This window comes from Dipodomys merriami, unplaced genomic scaffold, assembly GCF_024711535.1.
Source record: "Dipodomys merriami isolate MVZ:Mamm:240054 unplaced genomic scaffold, mDipMer1.0.p SCAF_31, whole genome shotgun sequence".
NCBI classification, from domain to species: Eukaryota; Metazoa; Chordata; class Mammalia; order Rodentia; family Heteromyidae; genus Dipodomys; species Dipodomys merriami.
In genome coordinates, this window is record NW_027204604.1 from 12,423,619 (window position 1) to 12,447,431 (window position 23,813).

At 52.9% G+C, this 23,813-nt stretch overlaps 1 protein-coding gene across 7 annotated transcripts in view; it reads right to left on the bottom strand.

The window, feature by feature from the left end:
• Positions 1-20,360, bottom strand: part of Adora1 (adenosine A1 receptor) — a 46,069-nt gene extending 25,709 nt beyond the window's left edge. Inside the window, exons 1-2 of one of the 7 annotated variants that reach the window (XM_070041792.1) lie at positions 20,345-20,360; positions 8,013-8,417 (exon numbers count right to left, since the gene is read on the bottom strand). In XM_070041792.1, the coding sequence (XP_069897893.1) occupies positions 8,013-8,353 (341 nt within the window). In that variant the 5' untranslated portion in view covers positions 8,354-8,417; positions 20,345-20,360. Of the gene's footprint in view, positions 1-8,012; positions 8,418-8,767; positions 8,983-9,009; positions 9,083-9,297; positions 9,500-9,878; positions 9,897-16,920; positions 16,927-20,344 lie in introns of those variants that run through there. The other 6 variants (XM_070041791.1, XM_070041790.1, XM_070041788.1 and 3 more) reach the window with 6 other exon arrangements.
• Positions 20,361-23,813: the final 3,453 nt, after the last annotated feature.

A 23,813-nucleotide genomic window follows, 5' to 3' on the forward strand; every position in this document is an offset into this window, starting at 1 on the left:
TTTAGCAATGCACATCCCAGAATAAATCACTGGCCACCTCTTCCTCTGTTGCCAGGCGGACTCAAGCTTCCTGTGTCCTTCCCCTAAGCGGTGGTTGTAGCTCCTACCCAGTCTCCAGCCTGCAACCTTAGCCCTAAAACACACTGTCAGCGCTGCAGGCTCCTTGAGCCTTTGAAACCTAAGCCACGCGATGCCACATCTCCGCTCCAAGGCCTGCACTGGCACCCCCACTTCCCTCTGAGTGAAACCCATGTCCTTTTCAGAGGCCTCCAAAGCCACATTGAGACCCTGGCTCATTATCTCCAACCACTGTCTATCATCCAGCCCAGCCATGCAGGCCTTCTGGCTAACACTTCAAGTACATTCCTGCCCTCGGGCCTTTGTTCTGTGATTTCCCCTGCACAGTGTCCTCTTGATATCTGTGTGGCTGTCCCCTCACCTTCTGCTCATGCTCATGAGTCTCTGCACGTGCTCATGGCGGTGCCCTCTCTCTGAAGCTGTCCATCCGTCCACCCTATTAAGGGTTGCAGCTTTCTTCCCAACCCCAACCTGGCATTCCCAATGCCAGTGTCCTTGCTTGTAGCAATTGTACGTTTACCCTCGAACATTCTATATAATTTAAGCATTGCGTTTATTGTTTGGTATCTGTCCTCCCACCCATCAGAGTCCAGGCTCCATGAGGATCTGTTTTGTTAATGAATCTGTTGCACTCCATGAGTATTTGTGGAATAAAGAAACAAATGAGCAAATAGATCTGTCTACATTAGGGTCCCACCTGGGGACAAACAGAGTGACCAGATGCTCATCTTTCCCAGAGGGCAGAGAAGTTCTGGGAGCAGGTGGCAGGAAGACAATCTGGAGGCCTCTTCTGCATGTCCCGAGGTATAGCGGACAGGAGTGGAGTAGGGCCCAGCTGCACAGCCCTGTGTTGACTGCAACCCATCAGGCAGCAGCTTCCTGCTGTCCTTATTCCCACCATGAGCAGCTTAGGAATCTCTTGTTGACATCCTTGGTCTGCAGAAATCTATCATCTCAAGAGCAGGTAAGAGCTCCAGAGAGAGGAAGAGGCTGGAGTGGGCTGTGCATCTGTCTCCAGGCATACAGCAGGTGTTCAAAGCATGCTTATGAAATTATTAAGTGGATGCCACAGGCCCCTGACCCCATGCCTCTCTGTGATCCAGCTAAGAGAACACTGGAAGGTCAAGGATCCAAGTAAGAGAAGGTACCCCAATGTCTTCTTCCTTGGGGAATCCCCCATGTTACTGCTCCCATCTCCTTTCCCATCAAGTCCATAATTTTAAAGAGGACATGACGCTGGGTGCTGGAGGCTCCCACCTGTACTCCTAGCTATTCAAGAGACTGAGATCTGAGGATTTAGGTTTGAAGCCAGCCTAGGCAGACAAATCTAGGAGATTGTTATCCTCCAACTAACTAGAAAAAGAAGCCAGTAGTAAAGATATAGCTCAAGTGGTAGAGTGTCAGCTATGAGAAAGAAAGAAAAGAAAAAGAGCTGAGTGAGAGTAAGAGGCCTTGAGTTCAAGTCCCGTTACTGGCACACATATAAAAAATGGGAGGTGGCAAGAATGCCAAGTTACCCAATTACCATCCTTCCTTCTCTATCCCCCCAGGCCAGTCTGCAACTTGGACCCTCTGTTGGGCTCAAGTAAAGAAGGCTGAATTGAAGGTGTGACTCACACAGCCAAGGACAGTGTGTCAGCCGCCTTCCTTCTGCCCTATGCATCTGTGCCTGCCTGTCAAATAAGACCACCTGAGATGCGTCACACTCCCAGCCCTCCACTCTCCACCCAGCCCGCCATGCCTGAGGCTAGGAAATAGGATGCTTAGGCCTCGGGGAATGGAAATAGATAATAAGGACCAGCCTCCAGGCCTGGACAGCCCCCTAGCCCTAGACAGGAGGGCAAATGGACTAGGTGATGCCTAATGCCCCATTGGAGACTTACAGTGTGGGAAATGGGAAAGAGGGAGAGAGGGAAAGAGGTGGGAAAGAATGGAAGGAATTGGGAACTATTTAGCCTCATGAAAAATCTTAAAGCTGGAAGCCCAACCTTGAGTTCTTGATTTTGGCTCTGACCCTGGGAACAATGTGAACCACCGAGGTTAGGGCTGTGTGTGTGTGTGTGTGTGTGTGTGTGTGTGTGTGTGTGTGTGTGTGTGTGTGTGTGTGTGTGTGTGTGTGTGTGTGTGTGATCACAAAAGATTGGATTGGGCATGATAGCACACACTGTAATCCCAGCTACTGGTGAAGCAGAGATAGGAAGACTGAAGCTGGAGGCTTGTCTGAGCAAAAGCTCCAGACCCTATCTGAAAAACAAAGCAAAAGGACTGGGTTCAAGTTCAATCCCTCGCACTACTGAAAGAGGAAATAAGAAAGTTCAACAACAATCGATGCAGCCACCGGTGAATAAACACGATATTCAAATGTTCATTTACTCCAAAAACGCTCACAGACTGTGTACTTGTGCCAGACCTGGGGGTGCTTGAGAATGTAAGCAAACGTGATCTTGGCTCTTTGGAGCTTACCAAGCCCAGAAAGAGAAACATGAATAGAAAACCCCATGGGCCAAGAGTAATGAGGCGTGAGGAATAAATCCAATCTGAACAACTAATAAAAAAAGAAGAAGAAGCTGGCTGGGGGAAGCAGGGAGGGAGGGTTCTCTGAGGAGAGGCTATTTTAGCTGAGACCTGAAAGGTGAGTAATAATACAACCCCATATTATATCATCATAAAAGTCCTTAGAAAATAATTTTGGGTGACACACGGAATTGTCTAGAATATAATGTTTAAGTGGATTAAAATGGGACATAAAACCAGATATAGATGCTCTCCATATGCAAAAATAATGTATCTATATATACACACATGTGTGGAGACTGTTTCTGGAGCACCAAAATGTTCCCAGGAGTTCTCTGTAGGTTGGGGAAGGGCTGGTGATTTCAGCACCCTCATTCTTTCTACATTTCTCACAATCGACCTGGATTGCTTTTCTGCTCAGAAATAAACACCAAATATTAGGAAGCAGCAGCAGCCCAGAGCCCTAAGATTGAAAGAGATCTTCATAAGTCCTCAAATCCATCATTGCCTGCTTTCAAACAGCTCACATCTGGCCATATTGTCCACCCCCACCCCTACACACACACACACACACACACACACACTGAGGCTTCCTTGAAGCCATCCCAACACCTCCGAAATGCATCCACACACCTCTGCTCCCCAAGCCCACACACCCAGGCTCAGCCTGGTCCTAAGCCCAGTCCCCACAGATGACGCCCCAACTCAAACCCAAAAGATGTTTTTTTTTATTCCAACATGCCCTCCATCCCAGCCCTGCCAAGTCCACCGATTTGCTCACTGAACCACCTGAGATGGAAATTTTCTTTTTTCAGCCCCCCGCAGTTGGTAGTGGCTCTTCCTGCTCCAGCTATTGGCTTTAGCGGTAAGGGTAAGAATCTACATTGGGAGAAGCAGAGCTCCCAGCCACGTGACCTTCCTTTGAGAATCTCCTAGCCTCCTGAGCCTCTGTTTCCTCACCAGTCTTCAAGCAGGTGGGGTTGGCTCAAGGCTTCTTCCTGCTGCTCTTCTGCCTCAACCTATAACTGATGCACCCTTAGACAGAGGCTCTGGAGACAGTCATCTCTCCTGGAAGTGGAATGACTGTCCCTGCACCCAGAGACCACACACACACTACACAGGACACTTTGATTGTCAAGAAAAGCCCAGCATGGAGAGACTTACCGTAGCCTAAAAGCAAACACTCAGCCAAGCTCCAGGGGCTTGCATCTATAATCCCAGCTCCTCAGGAGACTGAGATCTAAGAATGGTAGTTCAAAGTCAGCCTGGGCAAGACAGGCTGTGAGACCCTTATTTCCAATTAATCAGTGAAAAGCTAGAAGTGGAGCTATGGCTCAAGTAGTAAAGTACGAGGCTTAAGCAAAACAACAACAACAACAAAGGGAGAGCGCCCAGGCCCCCAGTTTTGAGCCCCAATACTGGCATAATAAATAAATAACCAAACACCCTAATCTACCCTATTGATTTCCCTGGCCTAGCTCAGCCCAGCACATCAGGCCTTCCCCACCCCACGCCATGCCTCTCTGGGTCAGCAGCCTGGTTGGGCAGGGCTCCAGCTGTGGGCAAAGGCAGGGCTTGCCAGGGGCTGCACTGCCCAGTGAGGTGAAGGTGGGGGGAGGTGCTAAGTGTGGGCTGAGCAGATGGCAGAGGCAGTGACGGCTTTAGGAAACTTGCAGAAATCCTACAGCTGCCTGGGCTGATGCAAGACTCACCAGGGCATATAAGTTAAAGGTGTCTGGTTACAGGTCCTGGAGTCAAACCTGACTGCTCTAAACAAGTGGCTTGTCTAGGCAAATTACTAAACTTCTGAGCCTCAGACCCGAGTTTCCCTAAACCTTATCTATATAGTGGGAATAATAAACTCTACTACCACCAGGTATACACTGCATGAGGTAAAATAGTGGGGCAGGTGGCTCCTACCTCTACTCGGGGGGTTGAAATCTGAAGATCACAGTTAGAAGTCAGCCTCAGAAAAAAGGTCTGTAAGACTCTTATCCCTAACCAGCAAAGAAAAGCCAGAAGTGGAGCTGCAGCTCAATAGGTAGAGTGCCAGCCTTGAGAGAAAAAGCTAAGGGACAGTACCCAGGCCCTAAGGTCAAGCCCCACCAGTGCCCCCCCACACACACACAAAAGATAATTTTAACATATTTTAAATATAAATAAATTTAAATATATATATATATTTAAGTAGTATTGCATCCAGCACATAATCACTAAGAGCTGAAAAACATAACACAAAACCCTGCCAGGATCCCAAGACAGCACTGGCAGGAATCAAGGAAGTGCTACAAAGCATTTAGAGCCAAAAGGAGCCGTCTTGACTTACACTCTAACCCCTTCACATACCACATACGGCAGAGGGAAAACACTCCGGGAGGTTGACTAACTGTCCAAAGTTGCACAGCCAGCTCACAACAGGGCAAGTTCCAAACTCAGATCTGACTAACTCCCAAATACCCACCACACCTTCACGTCACTCCAACCCATCCTTGCCATGAGCAATCCTTGCTGGGTCTCTTCCACAGAGAAGGCTTTGGACAAAAGCTCCCTAGAGTGGACAGCAAATTACCAAAGCCTGCCGCCAAGAAAGCTCTGCTGGAGCTCTGGGCGGGGTGTGTGTGTGTGTGTGTGTGTGTGTGTGTGTGTGTGTGTGTGTGTGTGTGTGTGTGTGTGTGTGTGTGTGTGTGTGTGTGTGTGTGTGTGTGTGTGTGTGTGTGTGTGTGTGTGTGTGTGTGTGTAAGATGAGGAGTCCACAGAACTAGGAGTGAGGGGAATAAGATTACAGTTACCAAGCATGGGGAGGGGCTATGCAAATAATATACAAATTATGTGTAATTGTCACTCCTTGCTGACACCTTTTGAACCTTTTCTTTTTAAGTTTACAAGTGGATCACACTTGCATGATATGAATCTATTTTCGTTCTTGGCTTCCTGCCAGATAGAAGGAAATAAAATCTGTGGTTGACTAACCAGCCCATACCTCCATACCAGGTTTGGCCAGGACCCAGGTGACCCCTGTGTCCAGATGCCCAGCACGCCTCACCAATGCCTAGTGGTTGCTCTCTGAGCCCAGGGCCACACGGATCTTTGACTAGTATAACAGGGCAGGGAGCCAGGAGCCTGTGGGTCACAGACCCAGCCTACCACTGACTCCAGATGCCTGGGGGTGGGGGAGGAGGGAGAGCATGCTGTTCCTCCTACAGGGTTCCTGGGCAGTGACAGGCCAAGGCCTTGAGTGACCAGGACTCCTGCTTGAGGAGCTAGGCCTCTAATTAAGGAGCACAGCTCCTTTCCACAGGGCGAGGTGCTGGCAGGCACACTGGTAAAAGAGCCACACTGAGCTGCACGGTACTGTGGACAGGGGCCTGGGGTAGAATGAAGGACAGGTCTAGTCAACAGCAAGAAAGCTAGAGGCTGGACACCTGACTTATCTGAGGGCTCTAAAACAATGTTTCAACCAATGCTTACTGAGTGGCAGGGTTAGATAGACACTGAGCTGGACAATCTGGACACTAGAGAGGCAGATAAGATGTGGCCATCACCTGAGCCACTGCCCTTGAGGCACCAACAGTCCACCAGGGGAAAGAAACATGTACAGGTAGAACTTCCCAGGGCTTTGACACCTCCTTGTAATGTGCTTGTATCAGAGTGTGTGCCTGTGTGCATTCATCTGCGCATGTGCATGTGCATATGTCTATATGTCCATAGAAGAACATGACTGTTTGGGTCAAGGGGACTGCATATCCAGTCCTATTTTGAACGTAATAATAATAATTATTATTATTATTATAAGACTAACATAACCCTACCTCTTAGGGCCTGCATAAAATATATCAGGTATAATACTGTCCTCTTTTTATAGATAAGGAAATTAAAATTTAAAGAGGTTAAAGCCGTGACTTTTCCAAGACCACACAGCCAGGAATTGGTAGCAAGGATTCAAGCCAAGACACAACCTGAGTCCCGGCCTTGGCCCTCAAAGACACCCCCTTAGATCCCCAAACTCCCAAAAAATAATCGCCTCCTGGAGGAGGGAGCTACAGTTCTTCCCAGCACAGCCTTTTCTGTCCCCATCCCCCAGGGCACGGAGGGTGCATTCTGCATCTGTGACCTCTGTCACATCAGGACAGGGCCTCTGGTTCTCTTTGGCACTCACTCAGCAGGCAGAATTTCTAGAGAAGCATTCCTCCATCTGCCCATCCTCCTATGTTCCCAGTATGGCTACGCTTATGATGGTGGGGCTCTGAGCCCCAGCCCATCTGATAGATGGAGACCACTTCAACTGTGGGGCCAAGCAAGGCCTGAGACTACAGGCCCATGAAGGGAAAAGAGGCACAAAGAGAGGCTGGGAAAAGTTACACACGCACACATGTGACCACAGGAAGGACGGGAGTACCTAGGCCGGCGAAGGCAAGCTGCCAAGTGAGACCAGACGCACCACGTCCCAGATACCAAAGCTAGGACACTGTACTGGGGTGAGATGGCAGGTGCGAGAGATGGCCAGAGCTCCCCACTGGATAAAGACTCTACTAGTGACAAGAATGTAAAGAGAAGGCAGGCACTCTCACCGAGTGTCCCACAGCAGGGCTAGCTCCTGGCAGCGTGCCCAGGCACTTGCTGGCACTTTAGCGGCCCAGGCACTGCCTGGTGACGAGAGTCTGGCCTGCCAGGCCCGGGCAGGGAGCCCCAGTAAAGAGGGACACCCACACTGAGAAGAGCCACCATCAGGCCTCCCACCCTATGACTGCCTAGAGAGACGCAAGCTCCTCTATTGTGGCCAGCTGAGACAGGTTTGCAACATACCCGAGAATGAGGCACAGGCCCCGGCATTTTCCAGCCTGCTGCTAATACAGATCACCTAAGAGGGAGCTGGGCAGCGGTAATCAGCAGGCTCTGTGGGACAGCCTCAGAGAGTGGAGCTGGCTGGCACAGAGACACCTGGAGAACAAGCCAGCTAAAGGGTGTCTGCCTGGTCTGGCTGAAAAAGCAGCCACCCCCTGGCCCTAGTGTGCCATCCTCACCCCTCCCCAGAGATCGCAGCCCCTGGTCTTGTCCCTGGGACTGATAGAGCGCCACCTGACCCCACCCAGCACTCATTACCACCCTGGTTGGTGGCTCCTCCAACGCTCCACCTTCACTCGGAGCCCAACAGGCAGCTCTGGTGTCTTGGCTGCAGCAGCTTGGGGCTGAGGTCCTGGACACCGTCAGAGCCCATCCACCCAGCCCCCTTCTGCTTCTCCAGCAGCAGCTCTGACTGGCACCAGGGCACAGAGCCCAGAAAGGCAGAGTGAGACAGAGGCATGATGGCCAGAGAACACCTGTCTGCCTCAGGTCTGATGTGCTATCGTTAAGCCTCTCTAGCTGGCACTGGAACCAGCCAGGACGACCAGGGCAGGTACCTGGGGCTGCTCACGACTCACCTGAGCGGGATCTTGACGCGGAGGTAGCGGTCCACAGCAATGGCCAGCAGAGCCAGGATGGAGCTCTGAGTGAGGATGAGGACAGGGCACGCCACCATGAGGCAGGTGTAGAAGTACGTCTGTGGCCCGATGTTGATGAGGATGGCCAGGGGGATGACCAGCGCGCCCACGGCCACGTCAGCCACCGCCAGGGACACAATGAAGCAGAAGGTGGCATCCCGCAGAGCCTGGTTCACCTTGACCGCCCAGATCACCAGCACGTTGCCGGGCACAGAGACCAGAGCGATGAGCACCTCGATGCTGATGTAGGCGGCCTGGAAGGCCGTGATGGTGGGTGGCATGGTGGGGAAGGGGTATGGGCTGGGCACATCAGCGGACAGGAGCCCCAGGGCCCAAGGCCAGCACCTGTGAGGAGGAAGCCCGCGGTGGGGAGGCCAGCCTGGGCGGCCCCGGGCGCTGCCCTGCGGAGATGCGTTCCACTCGGACACCCGTGCCTGCCCAGGCTGGCCAGGACACGCAGCCCCAACTCTGCTCCCGACCTCTGTCCCCTCCCCTCAACATCCCCGGAGGTTTCCACGCAGCAACTTATAAACAGCCCCGCGCCCCCGCGCCCCCCGCGCCCCCCGCGCCCCCCGCGCCCCGGCCGCTCCGTCAGGTGAGCGGCTGCTCCCAGCACACACCCCCACACTCCGCCCGGGTCCCCCGCGTCCGGCGCTGCCCACCCCGGTCCCCAGAACCGGATGCCGGCAGCTCACCATCCCGCCTGTTGGATGGCACGGGGTCCCCGAGGCCGCGCCCCAAGTTGCCGGTGCGGGGTGCGGGCGGGAGTTCCGGGGCCGCGCCGCCGCCGCCGCCGCCGCCGGGCAGGGCTGGGCGCCGGGCATCGTCCCGCAGCTCCCGCCGCAGCGCGCCCTGCCCGGCCTTTCAAAGCAATCACATGGTGCGGCCGAGGCTCAGCCCCGGACGCTTTTAAAGAGGTAGCACCCCCGTTTCGCACCTGGGACTCGGGGAGCAGGCTTAGGTTTGGGGGGGTGGAGCGGAAAACGAAGCCCAGCCCCGGGCCGGGCGGCGGCGAGTTCCCATTCTCCAGCCACAGCAGCGCGCAAGCGCCCCGCGCCCCCCGCGCCCCCCGCGCCCCCCGGCCTGACGCGCTGCGGGGCGCCCCGCCGCCTCCCGGTCCCGCTCCGGCTCGGCGGGGGCCCCTTGCCTGTCCAGCCCACCCCGCCCCAATCGCTTCAGACCCGCGTCCCCTGAGCCCCGGGGACGCGCGGAGGCACAGACTTACCCAAGGTCACACCGCAGCTGGCCGCGCTGGGGCTCGGGCCACGCGCCCCCCGCACCCCTCGACGCCCTCGGCCGCCGCTCCCCGGCGGGGATGCCTGGAGAATCCAGGGCGGGGGGCGGGGCGGGGGGGATGGAAAGGCGGCGGGGACCCCGCCCGGCGCCCGCGCCTCCTCGCCCCCGGCGCGGGAGCTGAGTGACACTCGGGAGGGGCGGGGGCGGCGGCGGCACCCGCGGGCCCCTCCCTCCGCGCCCTCCGTCTCCTCCCGCCCCACCTCCCTCCAAACAAAGGAAGTGATCCCGTGCGAGGAAAGCTGGGGAGCCCTGAGCCCCGGGGTGGGGGGAGGCGGGAAGGGTCTGACGGGCGACTCCGACCTCGGGGCTGTGCCGCGGTGCAGCCTCCTGGAGTCGCCTCCCTTCCTTCCCAATGCGGCACGGGCGCGCGCGCGCGCGGCGGCGGCCAGTCCCGGCTGGCCCCAGCGCAGCATCCCACCTGCTGGACCCCGGAGCGAACCCTCCCTGACTTCCCAGAGCCCTCGGTGGACCCCGGGCCGCAGCCTCCCCACCCTCTCCTCCCCCGCAAACCTGCTCTCGCTAGAAACCCGGTCCCTGCAGCCTCCCCGCGTTCATTATTCCGCGGGCTGTATTCTGAGTCATTAGAATCCTTTCTCATCCATCTTTTAGAACAGCCTTTTAGTCTGTTAGCGATTTCCATTCTGCAGATGAGATCACCGAGGCTGGGGTGGAGGGGGGGAGGGGAGTGTTTCCAAAACCTTCTGTGGGTCTCACACCCGGGGGGGCCCCCTTACTACTCTTCTTCTTCCCCTTCTCCTCCTCCACCTCCTCCTCCTCCTCACAGCACCTAAACCTTAAGGTATCTAGTCCAATCCTTGTACTGTATTCCAGAGAAAGAGACAGGCTCGGGATAGAAGGTAGTTCCACAACAGCACTCCAGTTCCCGAGCATTACAGTAAAGGACCCAGCCCCACGAGGAGCTCTTTCCCACTCTGCTCCCAGCCTGCCCCGGTCACTTCCAGCCGGTTTTAGCCCACTGGCACTAATAATGCCCATTGGGGGTCCAACCCTCGTGGTCCCTGCAGAGATCCCAACCTGAGAACACAGCAGCCATGCAAGAAAAGCACCCCACACACACACACACCTCCATTAAGGAGGGGATGAGTCAGACTGGGGGACACCAGTGCCACGTTGCTCCCTGGTTGGATCTCAGGATACCTAGAGAGACATTCTACCAGGAGAAGGGTCAGAAACTGCACCCCCTGGGTGTTTTCTGGGGCCTGAGTATCTGGCAGGAGAAAGTGAGAGGAAAGACAACTCTCACTTCTGGCTTCAGGGGGAACACGAATTCTGCACCTCCTCACACAACAAAACTGCAAACCTGCCTTAGGACAGACTAGAAAGGGCTCCTCCTTCCTTCCCCGGCTTCTCTGGCGGACTTGCTTCCTCTCGTCAGTCCCTCAGGCACACTGAGTGACATTCTGCCAGCGCTCCACACCCACACCCTGCAAGCAAGCACCCGGCCTTTGCATCCTCTGCCTCCCAGCCCTCTCCTTGGCAGAAGTCCTGTGTGACTCAAGACTCCACACTCTTCATTTCGACTTGATTTCCTAACGGCCCTCCATCGAGCGAGGCTGGCCCCGCTGGGCGCAGGGAGCAGGTGATTGGAGCCACCCACCCTCATCTCTAAAGGGCACCCGAGGCCCACCTCACCCCCACCTCCCCTTCTGCCATACACACACACTCCCCCACCCTGGAATCTTCTTACGAAGGATTGTTGAAGTGGAGTTGATTCATTTGTGTATACCTGTTAGGTAATTGGGGAGTTCCACAGATTTGAGCAAAAGAAGCTGAAACTCCCTCTTCACCCCTTCCTCTTCCCACACTTGTCAATGCCCAGTGACAGGGGTGGGGTCCAGGGGGGAGGCGGGTGTTAAACCAACCTGTTTGAAAACCCAGCCAATAAGATGGGGTCCTTCTCCAGAGCTGTGCTCTGGGAAGAGTACATCATTTCTTTTGAGTCTCTGGCAGTGCCAGAGGCAGTGGAGGGGGGGAAGGGGAGGGATGGGGGAAGGGGGAAGGATGGGGGGGGATAACAGGTGCTGTCCCTTGGGGCCAAGACAGAGGGTCATTAGGTGAGGTAGAAAGAGCACTTGGCAGAGCTGAAGAGCTAACCGTTGGTTCTAGGTCCTGCTCTACTAGCTGTGCAGTCTCCAGTGAATCGCTGTTCTCAATTTACCCATCAGTCAAGCAGCATCTATCATCCATTCCAAGAGGGGAGACCTGAGCTGAGATACAGATGAGGCGCTGAATCTTCCCCTCCTCCCCTCCGGGAACCTTTGGAGCCTGGCTGGCCAGTGATTGGAGGTGGAGGTCAGCATCGCTCTGCATTGTGGGAGGGATAGAGGCAGAGCAGGTTGGGCTCAGGTGTCTGGGGTTGATGATGAACCTCAACCTCTCTGGCTTTCACACAGGTCCTGGACCCCCTGGGGTGACCCTGCCTACCCAGCTCCACCCCTGGTCCTCCCATGCCCTGAAGATATATGAGCCATCCGTATTTCACCACTGCCAGCCACAGAACCCCTTTTCCTCCTGTGTGCTGTAGCAGGAATAGCCGTCCTGGGAGGCGATGGCCGCTCCCTCCGTGAGTGGTGAGGGAGAGTGTTTAGCACAGATTCCTTCTCAAAAAGGCAAGTACAGTAATCCTAGCTACCCCAGAGGCTAAGATCTGAGGATCGCAGTTCAAAGCCAGCCCAGGCAGGAAAGCTCATGAGACTCTTACTGATGTGTGGGAATTCAGTCTCAAGAAACAGAAAAGCCACATTTTGAGAGGTCAAATTGGGAGTTTTTAGTGGAGAGCCAGCAACTGCAGGTGGATTCTAGTCTCAAAGACCTGCAGCCCAGAATGGAGCTTGCACAAAGCTTTTAAAAACAAAAAAACACATGTTTGGGGTGGAAACTTAACCCCAACGAAAGCAGACCAGCTAGGGACATACTCAAGTCTGAGCAGAACTTTCCTGGGGCTAAACAGCATGCCATCTGTAATTCAAAGAAAGGCCTGCCTTCCCTCCAGGCCCCCACCACGCAGCAATGTGTCAGGATGGCCGTGAGGATGAGGCATGTTACTTAGCCCAGTATCCTTATTTCATAATTGCCAATTAATCTGAGAGACTTTTATTTCCAAGTAATCAGCAAAAAGCTGGAAGTGAAGAGCTTGCTCAAGTGGTAGAGCTCTAGCCTCGAATGAAAAAGCCAAGCAAGAACTTGAGGCCCTGAGTGCAAGCCCGGATACCAGCATGTGTGTGCACATGCATACACACACACACACACACACACACACACACACACACACAAACACGTGGGGAACAAGGCCAAAGGAAGTGGAAGAGGTGAGCACAAAGTTCAAATGTCTGAAGTGTGTTCCACCCAACCAATAGTACAATGTTGAACCAAATTCACAGGTACCCGTTTAAATGCCCATAAAGGTACCAAGGGAAACGCTTTCTCCTGAATATGTCACTCCAGGGACCAAATGCCACAGTATGTTAAAAAGCTCCAGGGCCTAGTGCTTACCTTGCTGTTCTTATATATTATTTTCCTTCCAAAGCCGCTGTTCTGGGTTTCTCACTGACCCTTAAACCTCTACCCTCCCCACCAAAAAAAGTTTCTCCACTGTGGACAGGGGTGGCTGAGGAGCAGGGACTGAAGTGAGAGCTGAGCAGCCCTGCATCTTCCCCTTCCTGGAGCCTATTACCTTGAACTAGACCTCCAGGTCAGCTGGGAGGCTGGGGTCATCCAGTACCACCCTCCCCCACGGACCAGCAAGGGGGGTAGCGAGGGGATGCAGAATCCTGGGACTAGAGGTGCAGCTAGCTCAGTGGCAGACCACTGGTCTGGCTTTTGAGAGATTATGGGTTCCATTCCCAACACCCGCCCCCCTCCAGTCCTCAAAACAGGTGTTGTTGTTGTTGTTTGGTTTTGGTTTCTGTCTTTTCCTAGCAGGTAGGAAAATATGCTGGCTCCTTTCTTATTTGTTCCCTCAACATCGTTGTGAGCAGTGTGTGCACAGGAGCAATTGTTGGGTAGGAACCAGCAGCTGAAAGCAAACCCTGGATAGCAGGGAAGTCTCTGGCCTTCCGCACCAGCCCTGCTGTGACTCTCTGGAGCTCCCCTCCGCTCCCCTCACATCTGCACTCGAGGTCTGCTACATCCTCCTTTCTCTTCCTACTGTCCAGCTGCCAGGCTTGAGCCTGGAAGGGGAAAGAACCAGAACATCAACACAGCCTGAGTGGTCCTAGGCCTTATGTCTGTGATGGGGAGGAGAAGAGGCCTGGGGTAAGTGGGCCCGTGCGTTCGGCTCCTTCCTGACAGCAGGAACTGGTCCAAAATCCTGAAGTAAGGGCAGTGCTCTTTGCTTTTTTAACCTCCTCCCTCCCTTCCTCATTCACTTACTCACTCACTCATTCATTCATTTAATTCAGCAAATATTTGCTAGGTATGGATCTGAATGGGCTGAGCACTGCAGACAGAGAGATAAGAAAGCCATTGTCTCCAGGAGGAGTTGACAGTCAGGTAAGGGATATAAGCATCAGTGAGCCCCAAAGCCCTCCTGTAAGGATCAGGTCATATCTCTGACTGCTGCCTCAGTTTCCCCCGCCTCCTCTAGAAGTGTCTCCTCCCAGGGAACTTGAGCAGGGTATAGTCCTCTCACTTGGGGAGTATGTACACTGGGGAAGCCCAAGATAGAGTCAGATCCTGGGGACTGAGAGCCCCCCTTTTCTGCTTTACATAGTGCACTCTAATTTATTTCACATATGGATGGGTTCCTGATATAAGACTTTGTTTGAATATGGATTTTATTATCTTAGGTGGCTTTAAAAACTAACCTTGAAAATCTGCCCTTTAACCCAACCTGTCTGTGTACAGATCAAAGAAACAAGAAAGAAAGAAAGAAAGAAAGAAAGAAAGAAAGAAAGAAAGAAAGAAAGAAAGAAAGAAAGAAAGAAAGAAAGGAAGAAAGAAAGGAAGGAAGGAAGGAAGGAAGGAAGGAAGGAAGGAAGGAAGGAAGGAAGGAAGGAAGAAAAAAAAGAAGCGAAACCCAGAAAGGGAATAAACTTGTCCAACCCACCTACAAGTTGGGGGGAGAGCTGAGACCAGGGGGAGACTGGAAAGTGAGCTGTTCTTGCGCTCTGGGCCTTACCCCTCCAGTATCATGGCGAATTCCCCCAGGCCCAACCCTTTAAACCTAGCCTTGGACATCATTAAGAGAGGGCTCTTGGCTCCTACATGTCTCCAGAGCCAGTGCCAGGTAGATGCATGCTGATATCACAATAAAGACCCTCCGAGTAATGTGGGCTGAGAAGACATTCCCAGACTGTTTCTTTGAATGCTCCCGGCACCTCTGGGTGTAGCAGAGCCAGTGGGAATATTACATAGATGAGGAAGCTGAGGCTGGAAGAGGCTGAAGAGGAGACCTGAGGCTGGATCATAGAGGCCTGCGGCCCATGTGACCTGGGCATGCCAGGCTCTGGAAGAGGCTGCATCTTGGAGCCAATTGGTCAGCAGATACCTCCTGGAGGAGGGGAATGCCAGGCAGCCAACCACTCACACCTTCATCCAGTGGGCTGAGAGCTGCGAAGAAGCGCACATCAAAAGTTCAAAGCTCAGAAGCAGCCAGAGCTTGAAGCCCGTGTCACAGATACTTCAGGCAAAGCAGAGCCCTCGCCTCCCGGGCCCAGGGAAGGGATTTCTGAAGAAAGCCACCCTGAGCCTGGACCTTGAGAGGGAGCAGCGTCTTCTGTTTTTGTGAAGAGAAGCAGTTGGTATGGGGACAACTTTGTGGGCAGCCAGAAAGAACAAACAAAAGAGTTAGAAAACTGCCTGCTAGAGTGTGGGCAAGATCGAGGGCTTGGCTGGGAGCAGGGAACTGCATCTGGGCAGCGGGGGGACATGGAAGGGCCCCAAGGCTGGAGACCTCCAGGGGATGTGAGGAGGACCCCCGTGGGTGAAGGCCCCCAGTGGGAGGCTGAAGGCCTCAGCTCCAATACTGATTCCCCCCTACAGCACTGGGCATACCTGACAGATCACCCTATTCTCCTGAGTCTGGTTCTCTCAGCCATGAAAGAGGAACAAGTGTTGCCTATGTATTTGAAAGGGTTCTCTGGGGGTGTAAATCACTAGATCAGCACCATGTTCTCCTCTATTGGCATTTGGAAGATTTAGGTCAGAAGGGTGTGAGGATGTTAATTTTGAGACAGAGAGACTGGAGGAGAAGGGGTAGAGGCGAGAGACTGGTCAGGAGCAACAGCAGGTTTGGTCAAAGATTGTGGTAAGCGGCGCAGAAGAGGAAGCAGTGGGAACAGCGGATGGACAGGAGACATGATGCGCAGAGGACTCAGGGGCTCCGGAGCCAGCCTAGCCCAGCAGCCCCAGCAGGATGAGGGGCAAGGAAGAGGCCATGGGGAATGTTGGTGGCCAATGTCAATGAAACTGGCTGGGAGGACAGAGTGTACGAGCCCAGCAAACCCCAGGACAGGTCCTTGGGGGGGGGGCTCAGTGGGCTTCTGGAAAGGTGAAGGTGGGACAGGCCCTGTAGCTGTGAGCGGCCTGTGGCAGTGAAGGCCTGGGAGACACAGCACCACTGGGGGATGGAGCAGGTGTCAGGATGAAGCGGATTTCAAAGAGGCTGAGCTGTGTCTCAGCACTCAGAGGGGAGCAGGAGGTTCTTTCAGGGAGAAGGGAGGGGTGGGAATTGGTGACAGGAAGGAAATGGAGACTTCGAAGACAGAGGTGAGCATCTGATTGCCTCCCAAGGGGCAATGTATTTGCATTGAAGGGAAAAAGAATGAAAGATAGCTGGTTAGCTGCAGTTGGTGGGGAGGGGGGGCGGTCAAAAGAGGTTAGTTTTAGATGGGGAGATCTGAGCATGCTCACAGCCCAGGGGAGAGACACAAAGGTAAGAAATGAGTCAGAGAGAAAGAAGAGAGGCTGAGAACACTCTCTCCCCCTCTGCCAAGGACCTTAGCCGTCACTGGCAGCTGGCTAGACACAGAGCACTATAGTCTCTGTCGGGCTCCTTAAATTCCCCACCCCAAGGAGCCCAGCACAGAGGCTTCCAGACCTCTGCTCAGCCTTTCACATCACACGTCCATTAAAGTTTCAGCCTTCCTTGAGTACCAATCCCTGTTCCTCGAGGGTATGGGCCAGCCCCCAACCTCCACCAGCCATGGATTTCTCTTGCCCTATCTGTAGCCAAAATGGTACCTCTGGGGGATCTGTGTGCCACCACCCCCCGCCCCCACCCAGAAGACACCAGACAACTCCACCGAGGGACTACCATAGAACTCACCCCACCCTGCACAGCCCACCCCATCCCGGCCAACACATATACCCCACCTTCCTGGACTCCCCAACACCACCACCAAGACGGCAAGGGCAAGAGCTCCTCTGCTTCCTCTCCCCTCTAGGTAGGGTAGAAGGGGAAACTGAGGCAGGGAGATTGTGACTTCTGTTGACAGGCAGGCTGGCTTTCAGCCCCCCACTCCTTGTCCCCCTCAGTCCTTCTCACTCACCAGGCAGTGCCCTTACCCCTTGAGAAAGAGACATTCCCTACCTTCCACATGCTCCAAGAAAGAGGAAGGCTCTCAGAACTCGGGAAAAGAAAGAAGACAAGAAGGAAGATAGGACAGAAGTTCAAAGCAGTGTTCTTCACAATAGCCTAAAAGTAGAAACAACCCAAATGTTCATCAAGTAGAGTTGCCAGATTAAATTCAGGACACACAGTAAAAACATTTTAACAGCTTTATTGCGATATAATTTACATATCTTAAAGTTCACATTTAGTGTGCAGTCTCAATGGTTTTGAGTACTATATTTACGGAATTGTGCAACTATCACCAGAATTTCATTTTAGAATATTTTCAACACCTCCCTCCCCCCAAAACCTTGCACCCATTAACACTCCCCAAACCCTCCCGCCCCCAGACCTAGGCAGCCACACAAGACTTTCCAACTCCAAGGATTTGCCTGTTCAAGACATCATATTGATGGAACTACACAATTTATGGTCCTGCAACTGGCTTCTTGAGTCTAGAATAATGTTTTCAAGATTTTTTATCTGAGTTATAGCAGTGTCTGTATCTGATTCTTTTTATTTAATGGCCAAGTAATACTCCACCCTATGGACATACCACATTGTATGTACCCTTTTTTCAGCAGATAGACATTTGTTTTAACATTTCGACTATTTATGAGCTGCTCTGAACAGTCATATAATTTTCATGTGGGCACATTTTCATTATTAGGGCAATACAGACAGATAAAAGGGGACACACGGGGCTGGGAAGGTGGCTCAGTGGTAGAGCGCTTGCCTTGCATGCCTGAGGCCCTGGGTTCGATTCCTCAGCACCACATAAGCAAAAAGAAAAAAGCCAGAAGTGGCACTGTGGCTCAGGTGGTAGGCCCAGAGTTCAGGCCCCACGACCGGACCCAAAAAATAAAAATAAAAATAAAAAAAGGGGGGGGGGACACAGGCCTGGTCCTTTCTCTTAGTCACACTACCTGTTTGGAATTCTGATCCTCTGTAACAGGTTGCAAGGTGAATTTCAGCAGGAGCTCCAAGAGTGCTCGGGCCTCTCCGCTTCCTGTCCAGGTGAGGCTCGGAGGGAGACTAAAGGCCACTGCGTGCTGGAACTGAGAAGAGCCCCTAGGGTCTTTCAAGGCAGCGGGAGGAGCCCTGTTCAGATCTTTCAGTCTACCAGGAGAATGAGATCGAAAGAACTGAAAAGCAATGGAGTCTATGTTTACAAGCCCTCCCTCCACAATGCAGGAGGGAGGACAAGGCCTGGGGCCTGAGGTTGGAACCCTCTGGGTAGAAAGCTAGGAGGTGCCCAGCAGCCTCTTCTCTCCTGGGTTGTCAGAGGCTTTAACAGGCGCCCATTCACAGATCTCTCCAGCTGCAGACAGGCTCAGAAGGCGTGGAGGCCATGCATAGAGCCACTAGACATCACACGCACGCACACGCGCACGCGCGCACACACGCACACGCACACACACACACACATACATTGAAGAGTTCAAACCAGTTGCACAGGCTTGGCCACACAGTGGGCCACAGCAGCAGCTCACTCCTTCAGCCCATTCTACCCTGCCCTTATTTCTCTGGTCTTCAGAAGAAGTCTAAATGCCACTCCGGAGTTACTCCCTTCAGATGCACCTGCCTGCGGCTCCCAGCTTTCCCAGCGAGCATTGCGCCTGCAGAAAGAACCTGAGGCTGAGCGCTGAGGACTGGAGTTCAAAGCCAGCCTGGGCAGACAAGTCTGTGAGACTAGCAAAGCAAAACAAAACCAGGACTGGAGGTGTGGCTCAAGTACTGGAGAGCCAGCCTTGAATGGAGAAAGCTAAGCCAGCGCGACGGGTCCCGAGTGGAAGCCCAGCACCTGCGCGCCCTCCTCCCCCAGCCTGCCTGTCCCGAGGTCAGGGTGGAGAGGGGCCGCCCGGTGGGCTCTCTGCCCCCTAAAATCCTGAAGTCGCAAACCGCAGGCCAGAATGCGAGGCAGCTTGCCCGTGGGGCCTCCCTCCCGCACAGACCTGGGTCTGGCTGGGGAGACCGTCCACCGCCGCCGGCCACTTCCACCCACCCCGGGGTGTGGGCCCGACAGCGGCACCCGGGCGCCGGGCCGGCGCGGAGGGTCCCGGTGCGGACGATGCTCCCGCCCCACCAGAACCTCCAGGCCTGGCTGCATGGGAGGCCGCCCGTTCTCCCAGGGCGCAGGGGCGGACGCCGAGGCCGGCCGGCCGGGCCGCTGCGGGCCCTCGAGCCGCGCCCCCGGCCCGGCCCCGCGCGTTGCCCGGAGCTCGGGGTCCCCCTGCCGGCCGCGGAGCGCGGAGCCCGGCGCTCGGACGCGCGCTGCGGCCCCGCCCCGCCCCGCCCGGCGCGGCCCGCTGGCGGCCGTCCCCGTGGCCAGGTGCGGGCTCGGGGCACAGCGATCCCGGCGCCCCGGAGAGGCCCAAGGCCAAGGCCGGCACCCGGGAGTGTGCGGCACACCGGGCACCACGAGGGCCTCCCGGCCTCCAGTCCAGAATCCCCCCTGCCGACGCGGCCTCCCAGTCGCCCGGGAGAACCCGGCTCCCCTCCCGGCCTCCCCGGGCTGCTCTGAGGAGCCTGGCGGCCCCCCCCCACCTACCTACTTCTCGGACCCCAGCCCTCGGCCCACCCCGGCCTCCTCAAGGGCCCCAGCGACAAGCAAATTCGGCATCCCTCCATCCCTTCCTACGGTGTGACATTGAGACCTTCAGCGACCAAGAAGCTCCGGTCCTGTCTCGAAAATGCAAATACTATTTTCCTAATTAGGGCCGCCGGGAACGCCCAGTGCTGATCTAACGTTACAGCGCCCAGGATTCCTCCGGGTTAGCAGCAGTCATTACTGGCCAGGCTCTGGTGCCTCACACCTGTGATCCTAGCTACTCGGGAAACTGAGATCCGAGGATTGTGGTGTGAAGCCAGCCTGGGCAGGCAAGTCCACGAGACTTTGACTTCCAATTAACCACCAAAAAGTCTGAGGTGGAGCTGTGGCTCGAGTGGGAAAGCACCAGCCTTAAGTGAAAAGGCTAAGGGACAAAGCCCAGGCCCCGAGTTTAAGCCCCAATACGGGCACCGTCAATGAAAATGAATACTAATTGAAACAATAATCTCAAATAATTGTCATTACTACCATCTTCATAATTCTGCGGCGTCCCCCACCCTAACACATCCTAACTGAAGGGCACTGGGGGCGGTGGACAGGCATTCTGGACGGGAAAGCATGGCACACTCCTGCCATGTGCTTTGGATCTCCCCAACCTGGGCACCTGCTTGGGTTCCTACAAGGAGGGGGGGTGGCAGCTGCTCCCTCCACTGTCCCTGGCCTGACCCAGCCAAAGGCTGCGGCACAGCTGCTGGAGTGGCCCAAATGCCTGGGGTTTAGGTAGGTAGGAGACAGCTGCCCTGGAGGGGAGGGGCGCCCGTGTTGGGCATCTCTCTCCATATGCCCACTTACCCTGCAGCCTCCTAAGTCTTCCTGGGCAGTCTGGGACATCTGTCTTCTTCTGCCCGCAGCTGCAAGAAGGAGGAATCGCCCCTCTTTCCTCCTTCATCGTCCTCTGCCCTCCAGGGCCTCTGTGCCCTCTTGGCTGGCCTGCCCCCCCTTTTCCTGCTCCCTCCGCCGCCCACATGCCGCCCAGCTGTCACTGCCCCTGTGCTGGGCACTGGGCCCGCCCGCAGCACTCATGAATCGCCAGTATTCACACTGTGACCCTGGAGCCTCCACCTGTTCCCCTCGGTCTGAGCAGAAGGGCTGTGTGGCCTCATCTGTCCTCCTGAAGCCAGCACTGAAGGCCAGAGACTCGACTTCAACCCCCCACGTCCACCTGCCGGGGGAGGGTGGGGAGGTCCAGCTTCGTGGCAGGGTCTGACCGGGTCCTCATCGTGGGCCTGATGCAGGCCCACCAGCGCTGCCTCAAACAACCCACATTTCAGCCTGACCTTAGCAGAAAGCCCACTCGTGCTTCCAAAGGAACCTTTGCATATTTATCAGGGTACTACCATGTTAAATATGTGTGTTCACCCATGATCAGTCTCCATTCAACCGTGGGCAGGTTCTATGTCAAGCTGTTCAGTATGTGGTAAACAGAAAGACACAGCAGTGGGAAAGTTTTTTTATTGTTATTATAGAGGTCGTATACAGAGGGGTTACATTTACGTGTGTCAGGTAATGAGTACATTTCCTTTTGTACCCTGTCATCTGTTCCCTCATTCCCTCCCAGTCCCTCCCTCCCATCTCCACCCACGAGTTGCATAGTTCGCTTTCATCAATGTCCGGTGTGCTCCACTGCTGCACTTTTTCCCTTGGATTCTGTGCCCTCCTCCCACCCTCAACAGTGGGAAAGCTTTAAATTCATTCTTTATTATAGAAGTGATGATGTGATATCTGAGTATACTGCGTGTGTGTGTGCGCACGCATGCGCATGCATGTACACAGATACCAGAACTTGAATTCAGAGACTTGCTTTTTATGTGTTCATACCGGCGCTTGAACTCAGGGCCTCCCTTGCTTGTTTTAGCTCAAGGCTGGAGCTACAGCATTTGAGCCACACCTCCAGCCCAGCTTTTTGCTGGCTAAATGGAGGTAGAGTCTCATAAGACTTTCCTACTCAGGCTTGCTTTGAACCTTTATCCTCAGATCTCAGCTTCCAGAGTAGCTAGGATTACAGGCATGAGCTACTAGCACCTAGTGATGATTTTATTTTGTTTTGTTTTGTGCCAGAACTAGGGTTTTAACTCAGAGCCTACCACTTTTTTGGTTTGGGATGGGGGGGGCAGTTGACAAAGAAAAAAGACTACAGATTAGGCTCAAATTCCCTTTGATAACTCCCCAAAACCTAGACCCTTTCTCCTAAACACATTGGTGACCATTGGAACCAGCTGGATATGGAAATTTCCAGACATTATACAATATATACACATATTTACATAATACACTTACATGCAATTTATATATCATATATTTGATCTACAGTGCTATTATTATTGTGTGGGCCTAGGTTTTGTTGTTTTATGTGAATTGTAAGCTACAAATATTCTGCAGCTAGAACCTGGAAAAGCTGTTGCTGCTATTGATGCATAACATACTGCTATTATTGGTCTTTTATATAAATATAAATATATATATATATACATATATAATTTGAATTTTTGGAAACTTTAGCTGTGCTGTCAACTTTGGAAAAAGTATCTCAGTTTACCGTGTTGAGTTGGCATTGTACAGAAATTAATAGCCATATTGGTCTAGAAATGTTAAACTTAATTTTTTTCCATTTGTACAGGGGTAAATGCACTGTATTAAATATATAAGGTCTTATCTACGTGGGTTTGATTACAGAAACTAATAAAGTATTCTCTAAATAATGAAAAAAAAACAAATATTCTGCAGCTAAACTCACTAAATAAATCCTATCCAAGTCAGTTCACACAGCTGTGCAATCTCTGAAATACTACATCACATGCCTGTCACGGACACCTCTGCTTTATTCAGCCATGTCCCCATTTGTGTCATTTCTCCCATTACAAACACTGTATCTCTGTCTCAAGTTTGGGCCATCTCCAATCTGGCCTATGTGGCTCCATCTAGTCCTGAGTTGTTAGTGCTTTGTAAACACGATTGATCATTTACACTGTTGTAACAGTACAAAAATAGCGACCAAAAAATGTCTTGGGAAGCATTTTTAAAATATCTTTTAGTAATTTTTTTTTTTTAGAAATCTTAGGATCCAATACGCTGATTCCTGTTTGGTGGCAAATTGCTGCTCTAGGGAAAAGAACTATATAGTTAATGAGGTAGAAGGAAATGTGGGTGGAAGAAAAAGGCCATAAGAGGAGGGAATGGAAGACAGACAAGAGAATGAACAAGACCACAACACTCTCAACAACAGAGGAAGACGGGAACGCAAAAAGGAAACGGTTAAGTCAAACTTCCTGTAGCCTCTCAATGAAATACTATGCAACCATTAAAACAATAATTATGAAAGGATGATACTGTTCGGGGAAGAACACAAAAACGCAATGCCTATGTGCCTCTGATCATATAAAATAATATTTATCAAAATGAACTCCAGGAAGTGGAAAAAAACAATAATTATGAAGACAGTGTAGGAGCATGGAAAATGCTTCTAAGATTAAGTTAAAAAGTAGAGTATAAAATTAAAACTACATTATGGTTCCAACTATGCAAAGCCTGGAAGGAATGCAGATAAATGAGAGCAATTGGATTGGCTGTTGTAGCAGGATGGTGGGTACCCCATTAGCATGGCTGATCACCATTAATAATGTTCTAATGCTGTTTGTGAAACGTGATTAAGGAGAAGTAGCAATAGGAAGAAGAAGGAAAGGAAAGTGAATAGAAGAGAAAGAGAAAGAAGAAAGAGTATAGAGGAGAAATGAAAGGGTGAAAGGAAAAGAAATGAGAAAAGACAGATTGGGGGTGGAAGCCATGTTTCAAAGGCCATTTCCACAGCTGTAACAGCCAGCACCCCTCAGGCTCCTCTTCCAGACATACAGAAGCTGGCATCGACCTCTAATTTCCCATCTCCCCTTTTGATGGGGCGTGGGGGGTATGTGGAGGAGGGGGTGTTGGGACTTAAACTCAAGGGCCGAGCTCTTGCTCAGCTTTTTCACTCAAGGATGGCACTCTACTGTTTAAGCCATGTTTCCAAGTCAAATGTTTTTGTTTTTACTGGTTAATTGGAGAGAAGAATCTCTCCAGTTTATCTGCCTGGGCTGATTTCCAGCTGTTATCTTCACCACTCAGTCTCCTGAATTGCTAGAATTACAGGTGTGATGCACCAGGGCTTGGCCCCTCCAGCACTATTTGAGACCCACAAGGGATCCAGGAATAGATACCAACCCAGGACTGTGCTCTTGAAGGCAGCAGAGGCTGGTGGGATGGGGAAAGCAGAGGCATAAATATGTGA